At 36.9% G+C, this 19,295-nt stretch overlaps 1 protein-coding gene across 4 annotated transcripts in view; it reads left to right on the top strand.

Annotated features, from left to right (window-relative positions):
- The window catches only part of VWA8 (von Willebrand factor A domain containing 8), a 358,944-nt gene that overhangs the window by 222,044 nt on the left and 117,605 nt on the right, over positions 1-19,295 (top strand). For all 4 annotated transcript variants that reach the window (XM_029210522.1, XM_029210521.1, XM_029210523.1 and 1 more), the window contains exons 27-32: positions 6,851-6,959; positions 8,100-8,238; positions 10,803-11,002; positions 17,156-17,266; positions 18,249-18,313; positions 18,743-18,868. In XM_029210522.1, coding sequence (XP_029066355.1) covers positions 6,851-6,959; positions 8,100-8,238; positions 10,803-11,002; positions 17,156-17,266; positions 18,249-18,313; positions 18,743-18,868 — 750 coding nt within the window. The remainder of the gene's footprint in view (positions 1-6,850; positions 6,960-8,099; positions 8,239-10,802; positions 11,003-17,155; positions 17,267-18,248; positions 18,314-18,742; positions 18,869-19,295) is intronic.

Here is a 19,295-nt window from a genome sequence, read left to right as displayed (position 1 = left end):
TCCATAGTGGCTGTATCAATTTACATTCCCACCAACAGTGCAAGAGGGTTCCCTTTTCTCCACACCCTCTCCAGCATTTGTTTGTAGATTTTCTGATGATGCCCACCCTAACTGGTGTGAGGTGATCCCTCATTGTAGTTTGGACTTGCATTTCTCTAATAATTAGTGATGTTGAGCAGCGTTTCATGTGCTTCTTGGCCATCTGTATGTCTGCTTTGGAGAAATATCTATTTAGGTCTTCTCCCCGTTTTTTGATTGGCTTGTTTGCTTTTTTAATATTGAGCTGCATGAGCTGTTTATATATTTTGGAGATTAATCCTTTGTCCGTTGATTTGTTCGCAAATATTTTCTCCCATTATGAGGGCTGTCTTTTGGTCTTGTGTGTAGTTTCCTTTGCTTTGCAAAAGCTTGTAAGTTTCATTAGGTCCCATTTGTTTATTTTTGTTTTTATTTCCATGACTCTAGGAGGTGGATCAAAAAAGATCTTGCTGTGATTTATATCAAAGAGTGTTCTTCCTATGTTTTCCTCTAGGAGTTTTATAGTGTCTGGTCTTATATTTAGGTCTCTAATCCATTTTGAGTTTATTTTTGTGTATGGTGTTAAGGAGTTTTCTAATTTCATTCTTTTTGTTGTTGTTGTTTGTTTTGTTTTGGGTTTTCTTTGCGGTACACGGGCCTTTCACTGTTGTGGCCTCTCCCGCCACGGAGCACAGGCTCCGGACGCGCAGGCCCAGTGGCCATGACTCACGGGCCCAGCCGCTCCACGGCACGTGGGATCCTCCCGGACCGGGGCACGAACCCGTGTTCCCTGCATTGGCAGGTGGACTCTGAACCACTGCGCCACCAGGGAAGCCCTCTAATTTCATTCTTTTACATGGAGCTGTCCAGTCTTCCCAGCACCACTTATTGAAGAGGCTGTCTTTTCTCCATTTTATATGCTTGCCTCCTTTGTCATAGATTAGTTGACCATAGGTGCGTGGGTTTATCTCTGGGCTTTCTATCCTGTTCCATTGATCTATATTTCTGTTTTTGTGTCAGTACCATATTGTCTTGATTACTGTAGTTTTGTAGAATAGTCTGAAGTCAGGGAGTCTGATTCCTTCAGCTCCATTTTTTTCCCTCAAGACTGCTTTGGCTATTCAGGATCTTTTGTGTCTCCATACAAATTTTAAGACTTTTTTTCTAGTTCTGTAAAAAATGCCATTGGTAATTTGATGGGGATTACATTGAATCTCTAGATTGCTTTGGGTAGTATCATCATTTTCACAGTGTTGATTCTTCCAATCCAAGAACATGGTATATCTCTCCATCTGTTTGTATCATCTTTAATTTCTTTCAACAGTGTCTTATAGTTTTCTGCATACAGGTCTTTTGTCTCCCTAGGTAGGTTTATTCCTAGGTATTTTATTCTTTTTGTTGCGATGGTAAATGGGAGTGTTTCCTTAATTTCTCTTTCAGATTTTTCATCATTAGTGTATAGGAATGCAAGAGATTTCTGTGCATTAATTTTGTATCCTGCAACTTTACCAAATTCATTGATTAGCTCTAGTAGCTTTCTGGTGGCATCTTTAGGATTCTCTATGTATAGTATCATGTCATCTGCAAACAGTGACAATTTTACTTCTTTTCCAATTTGTATTCCTTTCATTTCTTTTTCTCCTCTGAGTGCCGTGGTTAGGACTTCCAAAACTGTGTTGAATAATAGTGGCAAGAGTGGACATCCTTGTCTTGTTCCTGGTCTTAGAGGAAATGTTTTCAGTTTTTCACCATTGAGAATGATGTTTGCTGTGGGTTTGTCATATATGGCCTTTGTTTTGTTGAGGTAGGTTCCCTCTATGCCCACTTTCTAGAGAGTTTTTATCATAAATAGGTGTTGAATTTTGTCAAAAGCTTTTTCTGCATCTACTGAGATGATCACATGGTTTTTATTCTTCAGTTTGTTTATATGGTGTATCACATTGATGGATTTGCCTATATTGAAGGATCCTTACATCCCTGGGATAAATCCCACTTGATCATGGTGTATGATCCTTTTAATGTGTTGTTGGATTCTGTTTGCTAGTATTTTTTTTTTTTCTTTTACTGTACGCAGGCCTCTCACTGTTGTGGCCTCTCCCATTGCGGAGCACAGGCTCCGGACGCACAGGCTCAGCGGCCATGGCTCACGGGTTCAGCCGCTCTGCGGCATGTTGGATCTTCTCGGACTGGGGCACGAACCTGTGTCCCCTGCATCGGCAGGCGGACTCTCAACCACTGCGCCACCAGGGAAGCCCATGTTTGCTACTACTTTGTTGAGGCTTTTTGCATCTATATTCATCAGTGATATTGGTCTGTAATTTTCTTTTTTTGTAGTATCTTTGTCTGGTTTTGGTATCAGGGTGATGGTGGCCTCATAGAGTGAGTTTGGGAGTGTTCATTCCTCTGCAATTTTTTGGAAGAGTCTGAGATGGATGGGTGTTAGCTCTTCTCTAAATGTTTGATAGAATTCACCTGTGAATCCATCTGGTCCTGGACTTTTGTTTGTTGGAAGATTTTTAATCACAGTTTCAATTTCATTACTTGTGATTGGTCTGTTCATATTTTCTGTTTCTTCCTGGTTCAGTCTTGGAAGGTTATACCTTTCTAAGAATTTTTCCCATTTCTTCCAGGTTGTCCATTTTATTATCATAGAGTTGCTTGTTGTAGTCTCTTTGGATGCTTTGTAGTTCTGCGGTGTCTATTGTAACTTCTTTTTTGTTTCTAATTTTATTGATTTGAGTCTTCTCCCTCTTTTTCTTGATGTGTCTGGCTAATGGTTTATCAATTTTGTTTATCTTCTCAAAGAACCAGCTTTTAGATTTATTGATCTTCGCTATTGTTTTCTTTGTTTTTATTTCATTTATTTCTGCTCTGATCTTTATGATTACTTTCCATCTGCTAAATTTGGGTTTTGTTTGTTCTTCTTTCTCTTGTTCCTTTAGGGGTAAGGTTAGAATGTTTATTTGGGATTTTTCTTGTTTCTTGAGGTAGGCTTGTATAGCTACAAACTTCCCTCTTAGAACTGCTTTTGCTGCATCCCCTAGGTTTTGGATCGTCGTGTTTTCATTATCATTTGTCTCTAGGTATTGTTTGATTTCCTCTTTGATTTCTTCAGTGATCTCTTGGTTATTTAGTAACGTCTTGTTTAGCCTCCATGTGTTTGTGTTTTTTACATTTTTTTCCTGTAATTGATTTATAATCTCATAGCATTGTGGTCAGAAAAGATGCTTCATATGATTTCAGTTTTCTTAAATTTACTGAGGCTTGATTTGTGACCCAAGATGTGATCTAACCTGGAGAATGTTCCATGCGCACTTGAGAAGAAAGTGTAATCTGCTGTTTTGGGATGGAATGTCCTATAAATATCAATTAAATCTATCTGGTCTCTTGTGTCGTTTAAAGCTTGTGTTTCCTTATTAATTTTCTGTTTGGATGATCTGTCCATTGGTGTAAAAGTCCCCTACTATTATTGTGTTACTGTCGACTTCCTCTTTTATAGCTGTTAGCAGTTGCTTTATGTATTGAGGTGCTCCTATGTTGGGTGCATATATATTTATAATTGTTATATCTCCTTCTTGGATTGATCCCTTGATCATTATGTAGTGTCCTTCCTTGTCTCTTGTAACATTCTTTATTTTAAAGTCTATTTTATCTGATATGAGTATTGCTTTCTTTTGATTTCCATTTGCATGGAATATCTTTTTCCATCCCCTCACTTTCAGTCTGAATGTGTCCCTAGGTCTGAAGTGGGTCTCTTGTAGACAGCATATATATGGGTCTTGTCTTTGTATCCATTCAGCAAGTCTGCGTCTTTTGGTTGGAGCATTTAATCCATTCATGTTTAAGGTAATTATCGATATGTGTGTTCCTATTACCATTTTCTTAATTGTTTTGGGTTTGGCTTTGTAGGTCCTTTTCTTCTCTTGTGTTTTCCACTTAGAGAAGTTCCTTTAGCATTTGTTGTAAAGCTGGTTTGGTGGTGCTGAATTCTCTTAGCTTTTGCTTGTCTGTAAAGCTTTTGATTTCTCCATCGAATCTGAACGAGATCCTTGCCGAGTAGAGTAATCTTGGTTGTTGTTTCTTCCCTTTCACCACTTTAAGTATATGATGCCACTCCCTTCTGGCTTGTAGAGTTTGTGATGAGAAATCAGCTGTTAACCTTATGGGAGTTCCCTTGTATGTTGTTTGTCATTTTTCCCTTGCTGCTTTCAATAACTTTTCTTTGTCTTTAATTTTTGCCGATTTGATTACTATGTGTCTCGGTGTGTTTCTCCTTGGGTTTATCCTGTATGGGACTCCCTGCACTTCCTGGACTTGGGTGGCTCTTTCCTTTCCCATCTTAGAGAAGTTTCCAACTATAATCTCTTCAAATATTTTTTCGGGTCCTTTCTCTCTCTCTTCTCCTTCTGGGACCCCTATAATGCGAATGTTGTTGTGTTTAATGTTGTCCCAGAGGTCTCTTAGGCTGTTTTCATTTCTTTTCATTCTTTTTTCTTTATTCTGTTCCACAGCAGTGAATTCCACCATTCTGTCTTCCAGGTCACTTATCCATTCTTCTGCCTCTGCTATTGATTCCTTCTAGTGTATTTTTCATTTCAGTTATTGTGTTGTTCATCTCTGTTTTTTTGTTCTTTAGTTCTTCTAGATCTTTGTTAAACATTTCTTGCATCTTCTCGATCTTGCCTCCATTCTTTTTCTGAGGTCCTGCACCATCTTCACTATCATTATTCTGAATTCTTTTTCTGGAAAGTTACCTATCTCCACTTCATTTAGTTGTTTTTCTCGGGATTTATCTTGTTCCTTCATCTGCTACAAAGCCCTCTGCCTTTTCATCTTGTCTGTCTCTCTGTGAATGTGGTTTTTGTTCCACAGGCTACAGGATTGTAGTTTTTCTTGCTTCTGCTGTCTGCCCTCTGGTGCATTAGGCTATCTAAGAGGCTTGTGCAAGTTTCCTGATGGGAGGGACTGGTGGTGGGTAGAGATGGCTGTTGCTTTGGTGGGCAGAGCTCAGTAAAACTTTAATCCTCTTGTCTGCTGATGGGTGGGGCTGAGTTTCCTCCCTGTTAATTGTTTGGCCTGAGGCGACCCGGGCTCTTTGGTGGGCCTAATGGCGGACTCTGGGAGGGCTCACACCAAGGAGTGCTTCCCAGAACTTCTGCTGCCAGTGTCCTTGTCCTCACGGTGAGACACAACCACCCCCTGCCTCTGCAGGAGACCCTCCAACACTAGCAGGTAGGTCTGGTTCAGTCTCCTGTGGGGTTACTGCTCCTTCCCCTGGGTCCCGATGCACACACTACTTTGTGTGTGCCCTCCAAGAGTGGAGTCTCTGTTTCCCCCAGTCCTGTCGAAATCCTGCATTCAAATCTGGCTAGCCTTCAAAGTCTGATTCCCTAGGAATTCCTCCTCCCATTGCTGGAACCCCAGATTGGGAAGCCTGGCGTGGGCCTCAGAACCTTCACTCCAGTGGGTGGACTTCTGTGGTATAAGTGTTCTACAGTTTGTGTCACCCACCCAGTAGCTATAGGATTTGATTTTGTTGTGATTGTGCCCCTCCTACCATCTCACTGTGGCTTCTCCTTTGTCTTTGGATGTGGGGTGTCTTTTTTGGTGAGTTCCAGTGTCTTCCTGTCGATGATTGTTCAGCAGTTAGTTGTGATTCTGGTGTTCTTGCAAGAGAGAGTAAGAGCACATCCTTCTATTCCGCCATCTTGAACCAATCTTCTCTGGTTTCGTATTCTATGCAAAAAATATCTAAGCCTTGTGTGGTCTTATTAAGTATATGGAGATATTTTGTCAGATTACTCTTTCACTGAAAATAAAATGATTTTCTAAATGTCAATATGTACTCTTTTAATGATCATCAAGCTCATTTCAAGCATACATTTCAATTTATAGCCACATATACGTGCCTTATTTTTAAAGAACTTTTAACTCTGAATCATTTTTGGCCTTCACTTACCATGGAATAAGAAATTTATAATGAATTAAGTGACAAATTAATGGTTCCTCTTTTAAAGATTCAAAGAAAAGGTAATATGATTAAAAAGTAAAAACTTATTCTAAAGAATTTGTCTGTGGTTTTGTACTTTAGCATTGCTATATTTGTTTTCGCAAGTTATTTTGTTTAGATGTAATTTTAAATAAAATGGAATCTAAGCACAGAATAATTCCATTAGAAGTCAGAATAGTAGCTCCCTTGGTAGGGGTAATGACTGAAGTGGTCCATGGGAGTTTCTGAGTGTTGGTGATGCTTGGGTGCTGGACGCACACGTGTGCTCAGGACTAAGTGGCACATTTATATGAACGTTTCTTTAGGTATATTATATGTCAAGTCAAAGTTAAAAAAAAAATTAAAGTGCTAAGATAGACCCTATGAAACTTGCCCTGTACAACTTACAAGCATGTGACTGGTAGTACTGTGTACTATTTATTATTTGATTTCAAATTTAGGAGAACGGAATGAAAAAATTGATGGATTGCTCCATTGTTTTTCCTAAATCCTTCCTATACTGTAATGGGAATTTGATATTAAATTGCTAAGTATTTACCAATTCAGGGAAAAAATATGTAAACCCTAATTATATTTGTCATTAAGGTAAAAACAGACTAGGACCTTACCTTCTGAGTTTCTGAAATGTGAAATCTTTTTCTTTTCAAAGTATATTTTAAATATCATATTAAAGACTATCTTTTAATAAAATTAAATATAACTCACTTCTAAGTAAAGCATTCTTCAAATTTGCTTGTGTGGTCGGTAATATATGGCTCATTATTTTTTCCTATGACTTGGAAACAAGAAGAAATGTTTATTCTTCAAATTAATCCTTGACAGGTTGCCTCTGCCACAGCAGACCTTCATGGGCTATTGGACAATTGGTCAGTCAAGAAATGGAATGCAAAAACTCTTGTGTCCAGCAGAAACTCATCGTATAGATGTAAAGGTTGATATCATTATTTCTTCATTAGAATATTGAACGTTATCCATTTTTCTATATCTTCCCTGGAGAAAATCCATTCAATCTCAGAAATGACTTGTTCTAATGTTATTTTAGAATAGATTAACTTCAGCTCTAATTCTTAAGCCAGTCTGGCCTCTGAGAGACTCAATGTAGGTAATGGCTAATGACCAGTAGAATTCCTAAGAGCTATCCTGTATTTCAGGAAAGTCAGATAGGATGGTTACTCAGTTATATTTGTTTTCGTGAAAAAGGGCAAAGGAATATCAGTCACTAGTTGCAATAGAAACCCCTCTAGGTTTGACTGTGGGGAATTAGATGCTTATAAAATCATTAGAAAGGACAGGAGGAACAGAGTCAAGGGACCATCGCTGGACTTTTGGTTTCAAGATGAGTGTTTTTGCTTCTGCTACCACCACGGTTGTTGGGAACTGCACAGTAAGGCAGGATCAGCAAACTTTTCTTGTAAAGGGCCAGATAGTAAATATGTTAGGCATTGTGGCCATACAGATTCTGTCACAGCTACTCAACTTTGCCATGGGAGCAAAAAGGCAGCCTCAGACAGTACCTTAACTAGTATCAGTCACTAGTTGCAATAGGAGTGTGAGGAATGTAGTTTTTAATCTTCTAGCTCCTAAGATACAGACTAGATAGAAGGGGTGAGAGTGCCCATGGATGGCAAAATAGTAAATATCTAACCCAAACATTTTTGATTAATTAAGGACTGTAAGGGCATGCAAATCAATGTTCAAGAGTCAACTGTATTTAAAAAATTATTCTGGTTTGGACAGCTCTGGGTCCCAATACTTGAAGTTCAAAACTTGCTCTTGGCTTAGGAAAGAATGAAGGAATGAGAACTCCTATGGGATTTTACATCTGCTATATTTTGTGAGTAAAAAAAAAAGAAAGTGAGAAATTAAATAAGATAGCACATGTGAAAGCATTTATAAATGCAAGTATATGGTATTATGATTGTTATAAGTGTCATGCTAGTCAGTAAAATGAGAAGAGGCATATCAAGATGTGGAATATTTGAACTGAAAATCTGTATTTTGGAAGAACTTTAGCTTTTCTACTTTTTGCCAACTACACAAATGTCTTAACTCAGATAACTATTTTTTGTAGGGTCCAGCACATATAAACATACAGGAGTACCCAATAGAAAGACATGAAGGAAGATCCCAAACCTTTACTGAAGAATGTGCCTCCTGGAAGTTACCATTGGATGAAATTAACTTAATCTGCGACATCGCTACATCACATGGTATGTCAGTTTATTCTTTTGATTTTTCCTTCCTGCACTGATTTTTTTAAAAGCAGGATCAAAATAACCTCTAGACATCAAGAAGTCTATGATAGACTCAGTAACTGTGTCATTCTTGGATTGGATGGCAATTATATGTAATTTAGAACTAATTTCCTATAACAACCTAACAAAATACTATTGTGAAATCCACATAAGCACTGCTGAGTTTATATGCATATGTCTGCTTCCCATTACCATTGTAGCACAAAGTTAAACACACCCAGGCGTGGGCTAAAAATAGAAGAGGGAAAGAAAAAGGAAAAACATTGGATTTTTTTGGCTCGGATTCCAGTTTGGTGATTGCATGAACCCTGAAAGCAGGAGGATTTGTAGTCATTAAACCTCTTGTTGTAAAGAATGGCAAATAAAGGATGTGAATTTTTGGCATCTACGTCTCTGGACTGTTGCCATTACCTACTGATTCATGCGGTGTGCCCTGGGTACTTTTTGGCAGAAGTTTTCAAGTGATGGCAGTTACCAAGGTGATATAAACAGAAGTGATGGCAGGGGAAAGGGAGAAATTCTCTAACTTGTCTACAATGGAGGTTATTCAGGCAAAAATTCAGAAGCAAGTTTTTGTTCATGTAAGTTCTGTGGATGTTTTCTCCAACATCAGCTATGTTGAGTAAAAATATGTGCTTTTAAAATGTACAGGGTTTTTGTTGGTAACAGATTGGTGCTCCTATTAAGATATTTTACATTCACTAGTAGAGACTAAGTATGAATCTTACGGATAAAATTTGAACTTTGCCCTTGTCTCACATTTAGAGATTGTAAGTAAGTATGCTGTGATCCTCTGCCCCATGCCAGTGACAGGTGTCATTAAACCTTGTCACAGCCTCACAATTCTCAACACAGCATTCCAGGCAGCCACTGTGAGCCAGTCAGAATTGGTCCTTAAAAATGAACTCATTTGCTGTCCCTCACATAATTCAACCCTCTATTTTAGTGTTGTCCACATTTGCAAGCTAGATTTTTGTGTTGTTTTTTATTTCTTTGTTTTTTTACCTATTCTATATTGGTGAGAGGAAAGAACATTTTCTTGGGTTAGCATCAGGGTTAAATATACATATATATATGTGTGTGTGTGTGTGTGTGTGTGTATATATATATATATATTTGAGCCAAAGACCAAACAGCACTTAATGTCTGCAATAAGAGAGAGCAATTGTAAGTTTGTGAAGTACATTTCTATTTATTTTTTTCTTTTTACATTTCTATTAATACTGTTATTATATTCCCTGGTCCCTATACTGTGTACAAAGGTGCTCAATAAATGTTGAATTGAACTTACTTGTGCTGATAGTAGAAGCATTAAAAAGATTCTTAAATCATAAGTTGTGTGATTCTATCTGATATTTAGAACTGTAGCGCACACACACACACACACACACACACACACACAGTTCACATTGTCTCCTAAATAATATGTCTTCTTCTGCCCTTCCATTGATTTGTGTTTCTTATCAATGTTAGCTTATTTAAATTTACCATATCTTTATATATATTTAAGTTTTCTATATCTTTATATATATTTGGTCTTTATGTGTAGACATGACATATACATGCACACACACATACACTATATTTTTTTTCCAGATTTTCATATCTTGTGTCTTAGTTTTGGGTTCAGAAAATATGACCCCTGTAAATAGATACCTGGATGATGAGTGATGTTAATAGCGTTTATTATACAGAAGCAGCTTAATCCCTTGTTTCAGGTTTCCCAGAAATAGAGGTTATGGGAAACATAGTCCAAAGCCAGTCCAAAGCCTGGCTTCTCTAAGGGAAGCCCTCAAACCAACAGCAGTGACATCTCGTGGGAGCTTGTTGGAAAAGCGGAGTCTGAAACCCCACCTCAGACCCACTGAATCAGAATCTGCGTTTTCATTAGATCCCCAGGTGATGCATATGCTCTTGAAAGTTGAAGAAGCACTGAAATAGAATTCAAAAAATGGACCTAGTCAAGTACTAGTTTGAAAAGATAGAGATTTTGTAATAATAAATACACAAATATGAAAAAAGATAATTTGGAAAATAAGATCCGTAGAGCTAAGAACAAAAAATGGTATTACTTATTTACAAGAAAAGCCTAAAGATCTAGTAACTAGCTGGGAAATGCCAGATTAGCAGATAGAAGATGTTGACCAGCTGTTGTCCATCTGAGCCAATAATAAAATAAGAGGGAACAGGCTTTTACTGAGGCATAAAATACTTTCATACAAGGAAGAATTTCCTGACATTGAGGAGTGTTAAGTATTTAATGGTGTTAGCATGAGATATTATAGAATTCTTTGGGGACCAGATACTTACTTCCGGGACTAGGTAGGTGTGACCCAATGTACATTTACAGCAGGTGCGAAATTGCTTCTGAAAGTGCTCTTCAACCTAATCAATCCATTTGCAAATCATCTGCTGAGTTCTGATTGTGTGCTGCCTCACGATTCAGTTTTCACTGGACCTTTTGACCAGTCAGAAAATCTATTGCAGACCATTGAATTAACACTTTTTTGTCATTTCAGAAAATGAGGAAAATACTCTCTATGTAGTTGCGTGCAATCCTGTTTCCTTATACTTTATGAATATGACTGGGAAAAGTGGCTACTTTGTGGACCTTTTTGACATCTTCCCAAGAGCGGCCAGTGGAGTCTGGCACCCATTTGTGGCAGTGGCACCGCTGGGAAATCCCCTCAAGGGTCAAGTGATTCTCCATGAGCAGCAGGTAATGACATGGTCTAATGATGCCCAGGGTAACTGATGCAAAGGAGAAGGCAAGAGTGTTTTTCAACCTATAACTAAAAATATGTGCTTTCATAAAGATTGAGGTCAGGGGCTGAAGGACGGGATCAGGAGTTGTATTTTATCAGTACCACAAGGCAGCCTAATATCTTCCTCTCTGCAGAGACTTCTCAACCTCAGCACTAATGACATTTGAGGCTAGATAATTCTTTGTTGTGAAGCTTACATTCTCTTTGGGGGGATAGACAACAAACAAGTAAGCCAACAAATAAATACCAATTTCAAGTAGTGATAGGTGCTGTATAAAAATAAGGTAAGGTCCTAAGGAATGATGGGGGTAGGGTAGGAGGAGATGAAAGGGTAAATGGTACTCAGAAGAGTGCTGAGATATCTCCCCTTAGGAGATGACATTTTACCTGAAACCTGAATGGCATTCTTTATGTGGAGATAGCCATGTAAATATACTGAATGGAATTGTCTTAGTCTGTTTGGGCTGCTGTAACACAAGTACCATAGACTAGGTAGCTTATGAGCAGAAGAAATTTATTTCTCACAGTTCTGCAGCCTGGGAAGTCCAAGATCAAGGCGGTTGCATATTCATCGTCTGGTGAGAACCCACTTCCTAGACAGCTGTCTTTTTATGGTAGCCTCACACGGCAGTAGGAGCAGGGATCTCTTTCGTGTCACTTTTATAAGGGCACTAATCCCATTCGTGAAGACTCCACCTTCATGACCTAATCATCTCCATAGGCCCCACTTCCTAATACATTGGGGCTTAGGACTTCAGCCTACAAATTTTGGGAGGGCATCAGGCCATTGCAGGAATACACTGAGATTCTTTAGTATCTAATGATGCTTAAGTTCCAACCATCACTACTATTGTAAGACAACACTAATGAAAAGTACAGATGCCCAGAGTCAGGCTAACAGTAATTCCAAACAGAAGATATAGGTCAAAAGACAGTCTGTGTTTCAATTAATGAGAATTCTCCAGGTCTAAGTTAATCTGTACTATGCAATAGAAAGGAGTACAATGTTTTTGCAGACCTATTATCCACCTAGTATCTACCTATTAGTATACTAAGCATATTATTCATTCATCAGATATGTATCCTGTGCCTACTATTAGGGATACTGCCATGAACAAAGCAACAAAAATCCTTGTTCTCAAAAGCTTACGTTCTGGTGCAAAAGGTAGACAATAAGCAAAGTAAATAATTACATCTTAAGTCAGAACATGAGAAGCAAGGGAGAGTAAAATAGAAGGCTGGGAGGAAGGTTGCCTTTAAAACAGGGTGGGCGGGCAGGGATTGCCTAACTGAGAAAGTGATATTTAAGCAAAGATCTGATAGAGGTGAGGGAGAGAAGAGATATCAGGAATGAGAGAGTTCTAGGCAAAGGAATTGTAAGTTCAAAGGCCCAGAGGCTGGAACATGGCTCTCCATCTTTAAAGAAGCGTGGTGGGGAAGACTGAATGAGGGGGAGGGTATAAGGAGGTGAGGTCAAAGAGGTCACTCAGTGGGTTGGGTCAGGGATGTGGTGGAAGGGTGGGGAAGCAGATGTGTAGAGGCTTGTAAATCATTCTAACATTCTGCGGCCTGTGAGGAAAGGGGAGGGTCTTAGAGGGTTTCAAGCAGAGGAGAAGCAAGATCTGACTTATATTTTTAAAAGATTTCTCCAGCTCCTCTTTGGTGAATAGTCTGTAGGTACTAAGGCAGAATGAAGGAGATTAATGAAGAGATTTTTACAATGATCCAAGCAAGAGATCATTGCAGTTTGGAGGAGGATGGCGGTCATAAGTAATGATGGATTCTGGATGTATTCTGAAGGTGGGACCAAGAGGATTTCTGAACAGATCAGATATATGAGGTGAAAGAGAGTAAACTAAGATCAACTTTAAGATGTAGGGCCTGAGCAACTGAAAGGATAGACCTGCCATGAACTGAGATGAGGAAGGAATTGATTTGGAGGGGAAGGTTAGGTGTATGATTAAATTCGAGATGCCTATAACATATCCAAGTAGGTGATCCTGGTGTTTAACGGAGAAGTCAGAACAGGAAACATACATTGGGCATCATTGGCATATAAATGTTATTTAAAGTCATGAAACTGAAAGAGATCACTAAGGGAATGAATGTGGGTGGAAAAGAGAAGTCTGAGGACTAAGCCCTGGGGCAATGAAATATTAAGAAATGAGAGAGGTGAGGAGGAATCAACCAAGGGGAACTGAAAATGAGTGCCCAGTGAAGTAGATGGTTACGCCAGGGTGTGGTATCCCAGACGGCAAGTGATGACTATCTCAAGGAGGAGGATCAATTATTAAATGCTGACAAATGTGTCAAGGAAATGGTTGCATACATTATTCCGTGTTATTCTTCCACAGGCCCAGCGAGGTAGCTTTAGCAATATTTACATGTGAGAAAACTGAGTCTCAGTAAGTTTAAATAACTTGCCCAGTAAATACATGGTAGAACTGAGGTTCAAACCAAATTGGATTGACATCACCAGAATTAAACTTCATCCATGCTGTCGCTCACTGCAGAAACGTGGGGAAAAGAATGGTCTGAAAATTTTTTTAAGTATTCATAATAGGAAAATATGGAAAAAATGTAATGTTGTTACTTGTTAAGTATTTAAACACACTATGAGAGTAAAGTGTTACCTAGAAACAGTACTTTTAGACTGTTTCTAATCAAGAATAAAAAGTTGCATAAGTAACACAGCAGTATTTCGTTGAGTAAGTAAGTCAACTTTAGGCTTTGCCTAAATAATATCATAAATTCTGAGTTAATAAAATTTTTTCTGGTTTTCACAATTTTTTTCAATATGGCTTTCTCCTAGAAGCAGAATTTATCAATATCCAGCTATTGCTTATAAAGATTTGTGTCCATCACATTGGAATAAGGGTTTTACTTTATAGATTTCCAACAAAATACCAATGCCATTGAATTGAATTCTACAGCCAGAAGAATCTGTCATAAAAAGCACATATCTTGGTGATTTTTGATTCAGGAAACCAATCAAATTTAAATAGGAGTCTACATTTGGAGTATTTATTCAAACAATCTTGCCAGATTTTCAGCTGTCAGATAAACTGTCAAATTTACATATACCAGTTCTTTAAAAGTACGAGATTTTCAGGTTCTCAGGAAGCATTTTATTTTCTCAAAAGATCCAGTTATTTGGCAACATTGCTGACCAATACCCTGCTCACTTATAAGAACTTGCATCAAAGAAAATCTGTTTTTCATTGTAAAGATGTGCTTGACTTGCACAGCCCACACTTCCCCTCCTGGCATTCTTGCATGCTACCTGGCTTATCCCTTCGACCAGTTTCAACAGTTTTCCAGAAGGGTACCTCAATGCCCTGAGCAGGCACACACAGCTTATCAGGATACTTTTGCTACCTGTACTCTGAACTGCCTCTTCTTTTCCCAGAGAGGATATATCAGCTGTCGGTTTTATATTATATCCCTGCTAGGATCTAAGACCTCCTTAATTCCAAATGAACAGCATGTAACTGTAAAATTTAACAAATGATAAATAATTGTAATCGAGTAAAAAGTGTGTGCACTGCCATCAGTTCCTTCTCCCCCATTCTGCCCTGACAAAGGAGCTAAAATATTGTAGAGAAGTACTTCCATTAATTCATCTCTCCCTTGTCTTTATAAAGCTTGGCAACAGATACATTTCCCTGGTTAGTTTAAGAAGTTGTTCAAAAATTCCTGGCTAAAATAAAATCTTAAGTGAGGAAAGGGGAAATTTTGCCATGCCTAAAAATAAAGCCTCCTCCCCCCACCCGCCCCATGAGATTACTTATTACATCTGTACAAAGTTTAGAACTTCAGACTTTAGGACATTGAGGTCATCCAGAGGTTACTTTTCTCCCAGTCAAATACAAACATAATAAAATTGCTCACTCGCTTCTCCTCCCTGCCCCCCTTAAAAGAGAGCCAAAACCACAGTTACATGTACTCATATGTGATGCAGAATTCTATTTTTGAACTCAGACAGAATATATCATTAGTCATTTACAGAAGGAAACCATTAACATCTAAAAGGATGGAGCAGCAGAACTCCTTCATGTTGCCAATTGTTTCTAGAACTAATTCTAAATACAGCAGTGGCTGGAAACATATATATGTGTGTGTATATAAACATATATATATATATATATATATCTGTATGTTTTCTGTTACTTAGAAAGATGCAGTTTTTCAGTTCACTTATGCAAAGTTATGAGTATATAAGTATTAGACCCTAAAAAGGAAGAAAAATGCAAAACTGTACTAATTTTTCTGCATAATCATATCTGTTTAATCATGTGCTTATTCTTCTACTTAATCATATTTTGGGATCAAACATTATTTTTAGAACTTTATGTGGCTTAGAAAAGTTAATATTACCCCAAATTGCTTAAGTGCTAACAATTCATGTTAATGTTGTACATATTTATCATAAGAGAGAGTTTCTCCTTTAAAAAATACTTACTCAAGAAAGATTTAATCTAGAATAGAGACTGTAAATTTTTAACTTATTAATACATTTTCTTAAGGAAAACTTTAAGAGTTTTCCTTAAGGTTTTCATCATTTTCAAACTTTCAAATGCCAGGAACGGTGCTTCTTATATGACATGTTGATTTTAAAAAGAATATTACTAACACACATTCTTAATGGAGAATTGCATATTATACAGAATGATGCATTCTAAGAGTGTTTATGGAAAAACTTAAGCGTTGTCAACATGCTTGGTAGAATTTTTTAATACAGCCAAGATTCAGAGTATATGGAATAAAGGAGACTTTGGAACAAATACTACTTTAATTCTTGAGCACTTAAGTAAAATTGACTAGTAAAATAAATTGAAACCACACTATGAGGTCTCAGATTTGCAGATGAATCATTACTCTACTTACATTTCTTTTTATTTCCCTCTAACTGGATTAAGTAATAAAGGGCAAGGGTCATGGTTAATTCATCATTGTATTCTCCTTTGTGCTTTAAATATAAGCTGCTCGATAAATGTTATGGAACAAATGAACAGACTTTTCATGTTTTGTATATATTTTGCAAAATATATGTTAATTCTTCAGGTGCTTTGTGATTTTATTTTCCCCAAAGAAAGTTCTTGAAATGAAAAGTTCATAAGGGTTAAGATAACTGAAGGGGCCCCAAATTTAAAACAAAACAAAATAAATAAGACAAAATAAACAAAAACAAGAAAGAAAGAAAAGACAGTTCCTGACAAACAACTTTCTGGTGCCTTTTTGTAAACCTGTTAGTCTAATCTTCAAATGTCTTTAAATTTTAATGAAAAAAGCCCACTTCTTTGCATCTCTTTAAAATATTTAATCTTTTCTGGCTTTCTCAATTTTAAATTCTTATTTCATGTGTTTCTGTTCACTTATTTTAATGCCTAAGGTTAATTTCTTTTTAAATTTTTTTCTTGAAAAAGTCCTCCTAATTACTGAGAGATTATTACTTCATTTGCATAACTGTGATAATGCTGCTGGAGCAATCTCTTGTCTGTACGTTATTACAGCACCAGCTATGAAAGTTCTCAAGCTTAGTGAATGTCAAGATGAAACACTCATTACTAGCTAGGTTCTTGGGGTCCTTGATATTTTCTTGCTAACCCATCTTTATAACATGTACATATTTTCTGAGTTGAACCTGGATTTGTGAAAAGAATAAATGAGATTCAGTTATGCACAGTGTAAGAGAGTTTTCAACAGAACATTCTTTAAGTGTAATTTTGATAAAAGTAAATGGGCTTTTAAAATTATCAATTCTCTTAATTTCCTCATTTGTATGTAATAAAACAGAAATCATGGTTAAGCTAGCCTATATTTACAAGGCGATGGTTTTAAGATAAAATCTTCAAAGAGAAGATTCTGCATTACATAATTAGAAATATCTTCATTAAACCATCTAATACTTTAAATTCTGTATTAGGGAAAAACATTTAGTGTCTTCATGGTGTCTCTTAAATATTTCAATATTGTCGTCTTCCCTTTGGTTTATTTATCGCTATTCCCTTTATTCCCAGGCTGCCAAGAGGCTGCTGCTAAATTAATTAATTAATTAATTAAATAAACAGGCAAACAACCAAGCAAACTGTTCTCTTTATTTCCAGAGCAATGTCATCCTGTTGTTGGATACCACTAGCCAAGCCCTTCATCGTCTCATCTTACCTTCAGAAGAGTTTACACTTAAGAAAACTTCCTGGTGGAACAAGGAGGAAGCTGTAAGAAATACCCAACTTGTCCAGCAAATTGCCAAGGATTTTCCATAGCTTTCTAACCGTAAAAATGCATGCCTGCCCATCCCTTGCAGTGCCTTTTGTTTGCTATAATGCACAAGAGAATTCTCTTATTACTTGTAAATTTTAATATGATACAAATAGGTAGAATACATACATATATAATTAATATCAGTAGCTTCTTTTATATCCATCATAGTCACATGAAGACTTGTCAGGACGCAACTCAGAATAATAGGACATCATGAGCCATTTGAGTGTGGTATTCATGACAAATCCCTAACATGCACTTTAATAGTCACCTTAATAGTTTTCCAGTTATGAGTTTATGTTTGGATTTATGTAATGAACCTGTGAGTGCAACAACTGATTATATTTACTAGATAAATAAACGTTTTAGCTTATTAACTAAATTAAACTAGTAAACATTTTGGCTAACCAACGAGAATTTTTTCTGCCATTTAGAAAAAGGTAATGGATATAAAATAATGCTTACCCTCTGCCCTGCACGACAGCATACTTAGGTCTTGAAAGACCATGAAGAAAAGAGATATTTTAAATGTCATAAATATATCCAAATCTAAGAAACAAAATATTTCCTATGTATTTATGCTATGGTACAAATTCCACAGTTAGTCACCAGACAGCATGTTTATTTCTAACCAGTATTTGGCTTTTTTTTTTTAACATTCTTTTTTTTTAATATTTATTTATTTATTTGGTTGGACCACCAGGGAAGTCCCCTAAAACGTTATTCTAAAGATGTTTTAGTACGCAGTTCACAATTAATTTTGAAATATATTTTAATCTATGTTACCGTAAGAGTCTTGGAGTGGATAAAGAGGTAGCTTCTCAGAGAATTACATGTTTTACACTTTGAAGAACTTTATTTAAGGAAAAGCAGCTGAATAGACATGAATGCATCTGACACATTTAAAGTGAATATTTTGTTTTGTTTTGTCTTTAGGAAACTTACAAAATGTGTAAAGAATTTGCACACAAAAACTGGCTAGTATTCTACAAAGAAAAAGGGTGAGCTCTTTGTTGTAGATTTAATCTGGGATCCTTATTGTGGCCATTCTATTTTCTCCTTTAATTATGCTTGTTTATTGTAAAACTAATGTAATAAAATTAGAAATATTTTATTCTAAAAGTATCTTATCCCACATTGCAGAACATTGAGAAACAGACATAAGAAAAGACACTGCCCATAATTCCGTATACAACCACTACTAGCATGGCCGCTCTCACTTCTCATTTTTAATTCTTATGCATACCTTTATATAGTTTAGAGTTTTATATATCTATTTTCTCAATTAACATTTTTCTATGTTATTACCTAGTCTTAAAAACATTGTTTTTAGGGTTGTATAATATATCATGAAATGACTGTGCCATGGTTACTCAACTAATATCCTCACCATTTCCTTTCAGAGAGTTTCCTTTTTTTTTTTTTTTCAGGAACACCCTGGCTGTGCTGGATGTTCTAGAAGGGCGAACTCACACCATCTCACTTCCCATCAACCTCCAGACAGTTTTTCTCGTAGCAGAAGACAAATGGCTTCTGGTGGAGAGCAAAACACATCAGTGGGTAGATCTACATAGCACCTCATGGAGTGTGCTCAGTTAGCCAGCATCCTTACAGCTCTGTCTTCCTGTGTCTGTCTTTTAACAATTTCTGTATTTGGCAGCATCTCTATAGGTGAAACTTCGAAGAAGAGGGGACGGGAAAATTTAAATAAATTAAATATAACTTCGCAGAGTAATTATAAAAGTGTTTCAGAAGATGACCTTGAACTTAACAGTGAAAACATAATGACTTTTACAACTGGTCCGTATTTCTTTAGGATTTTTCCTGTTAGCACACTGAGAATTCAGTGTATTCTTGCCAAACTAGAGATACTTCAAAATAGATTTTTAGTTTATCCTCTCTTCAAAGAGCCACAGTCTCCATCCAAACGCTGTTGCTTTTTTGTAACTTCACAGAATCCACCCCTTAGAAGTTTCTTCTTCA

This window comes from Monodon monoceros, unplaced genomic scaffold, assembly GCF_005190385.1.
Source record: "Monodon monoceros isolate NGI ecotype Baffin Bay Population unplaced genomic scaffold, NGI_Narwhal_1 Super_Scaffold_8, whole genome shotgun sequence".
In the NCBI taxonomy this organism is placed as follows: domain Eukaryota; kingdom Metazoa; phylum Chordata; class Mammalia; order Artiodactyla; family Monodontidae; genus Monodon; species Monodon monoceros.
The sequence above is the reverse complement of the archived record's forward strand: the minus strand, read 5'-3'. Positions and strand labels throughout refer to the sequence as shown.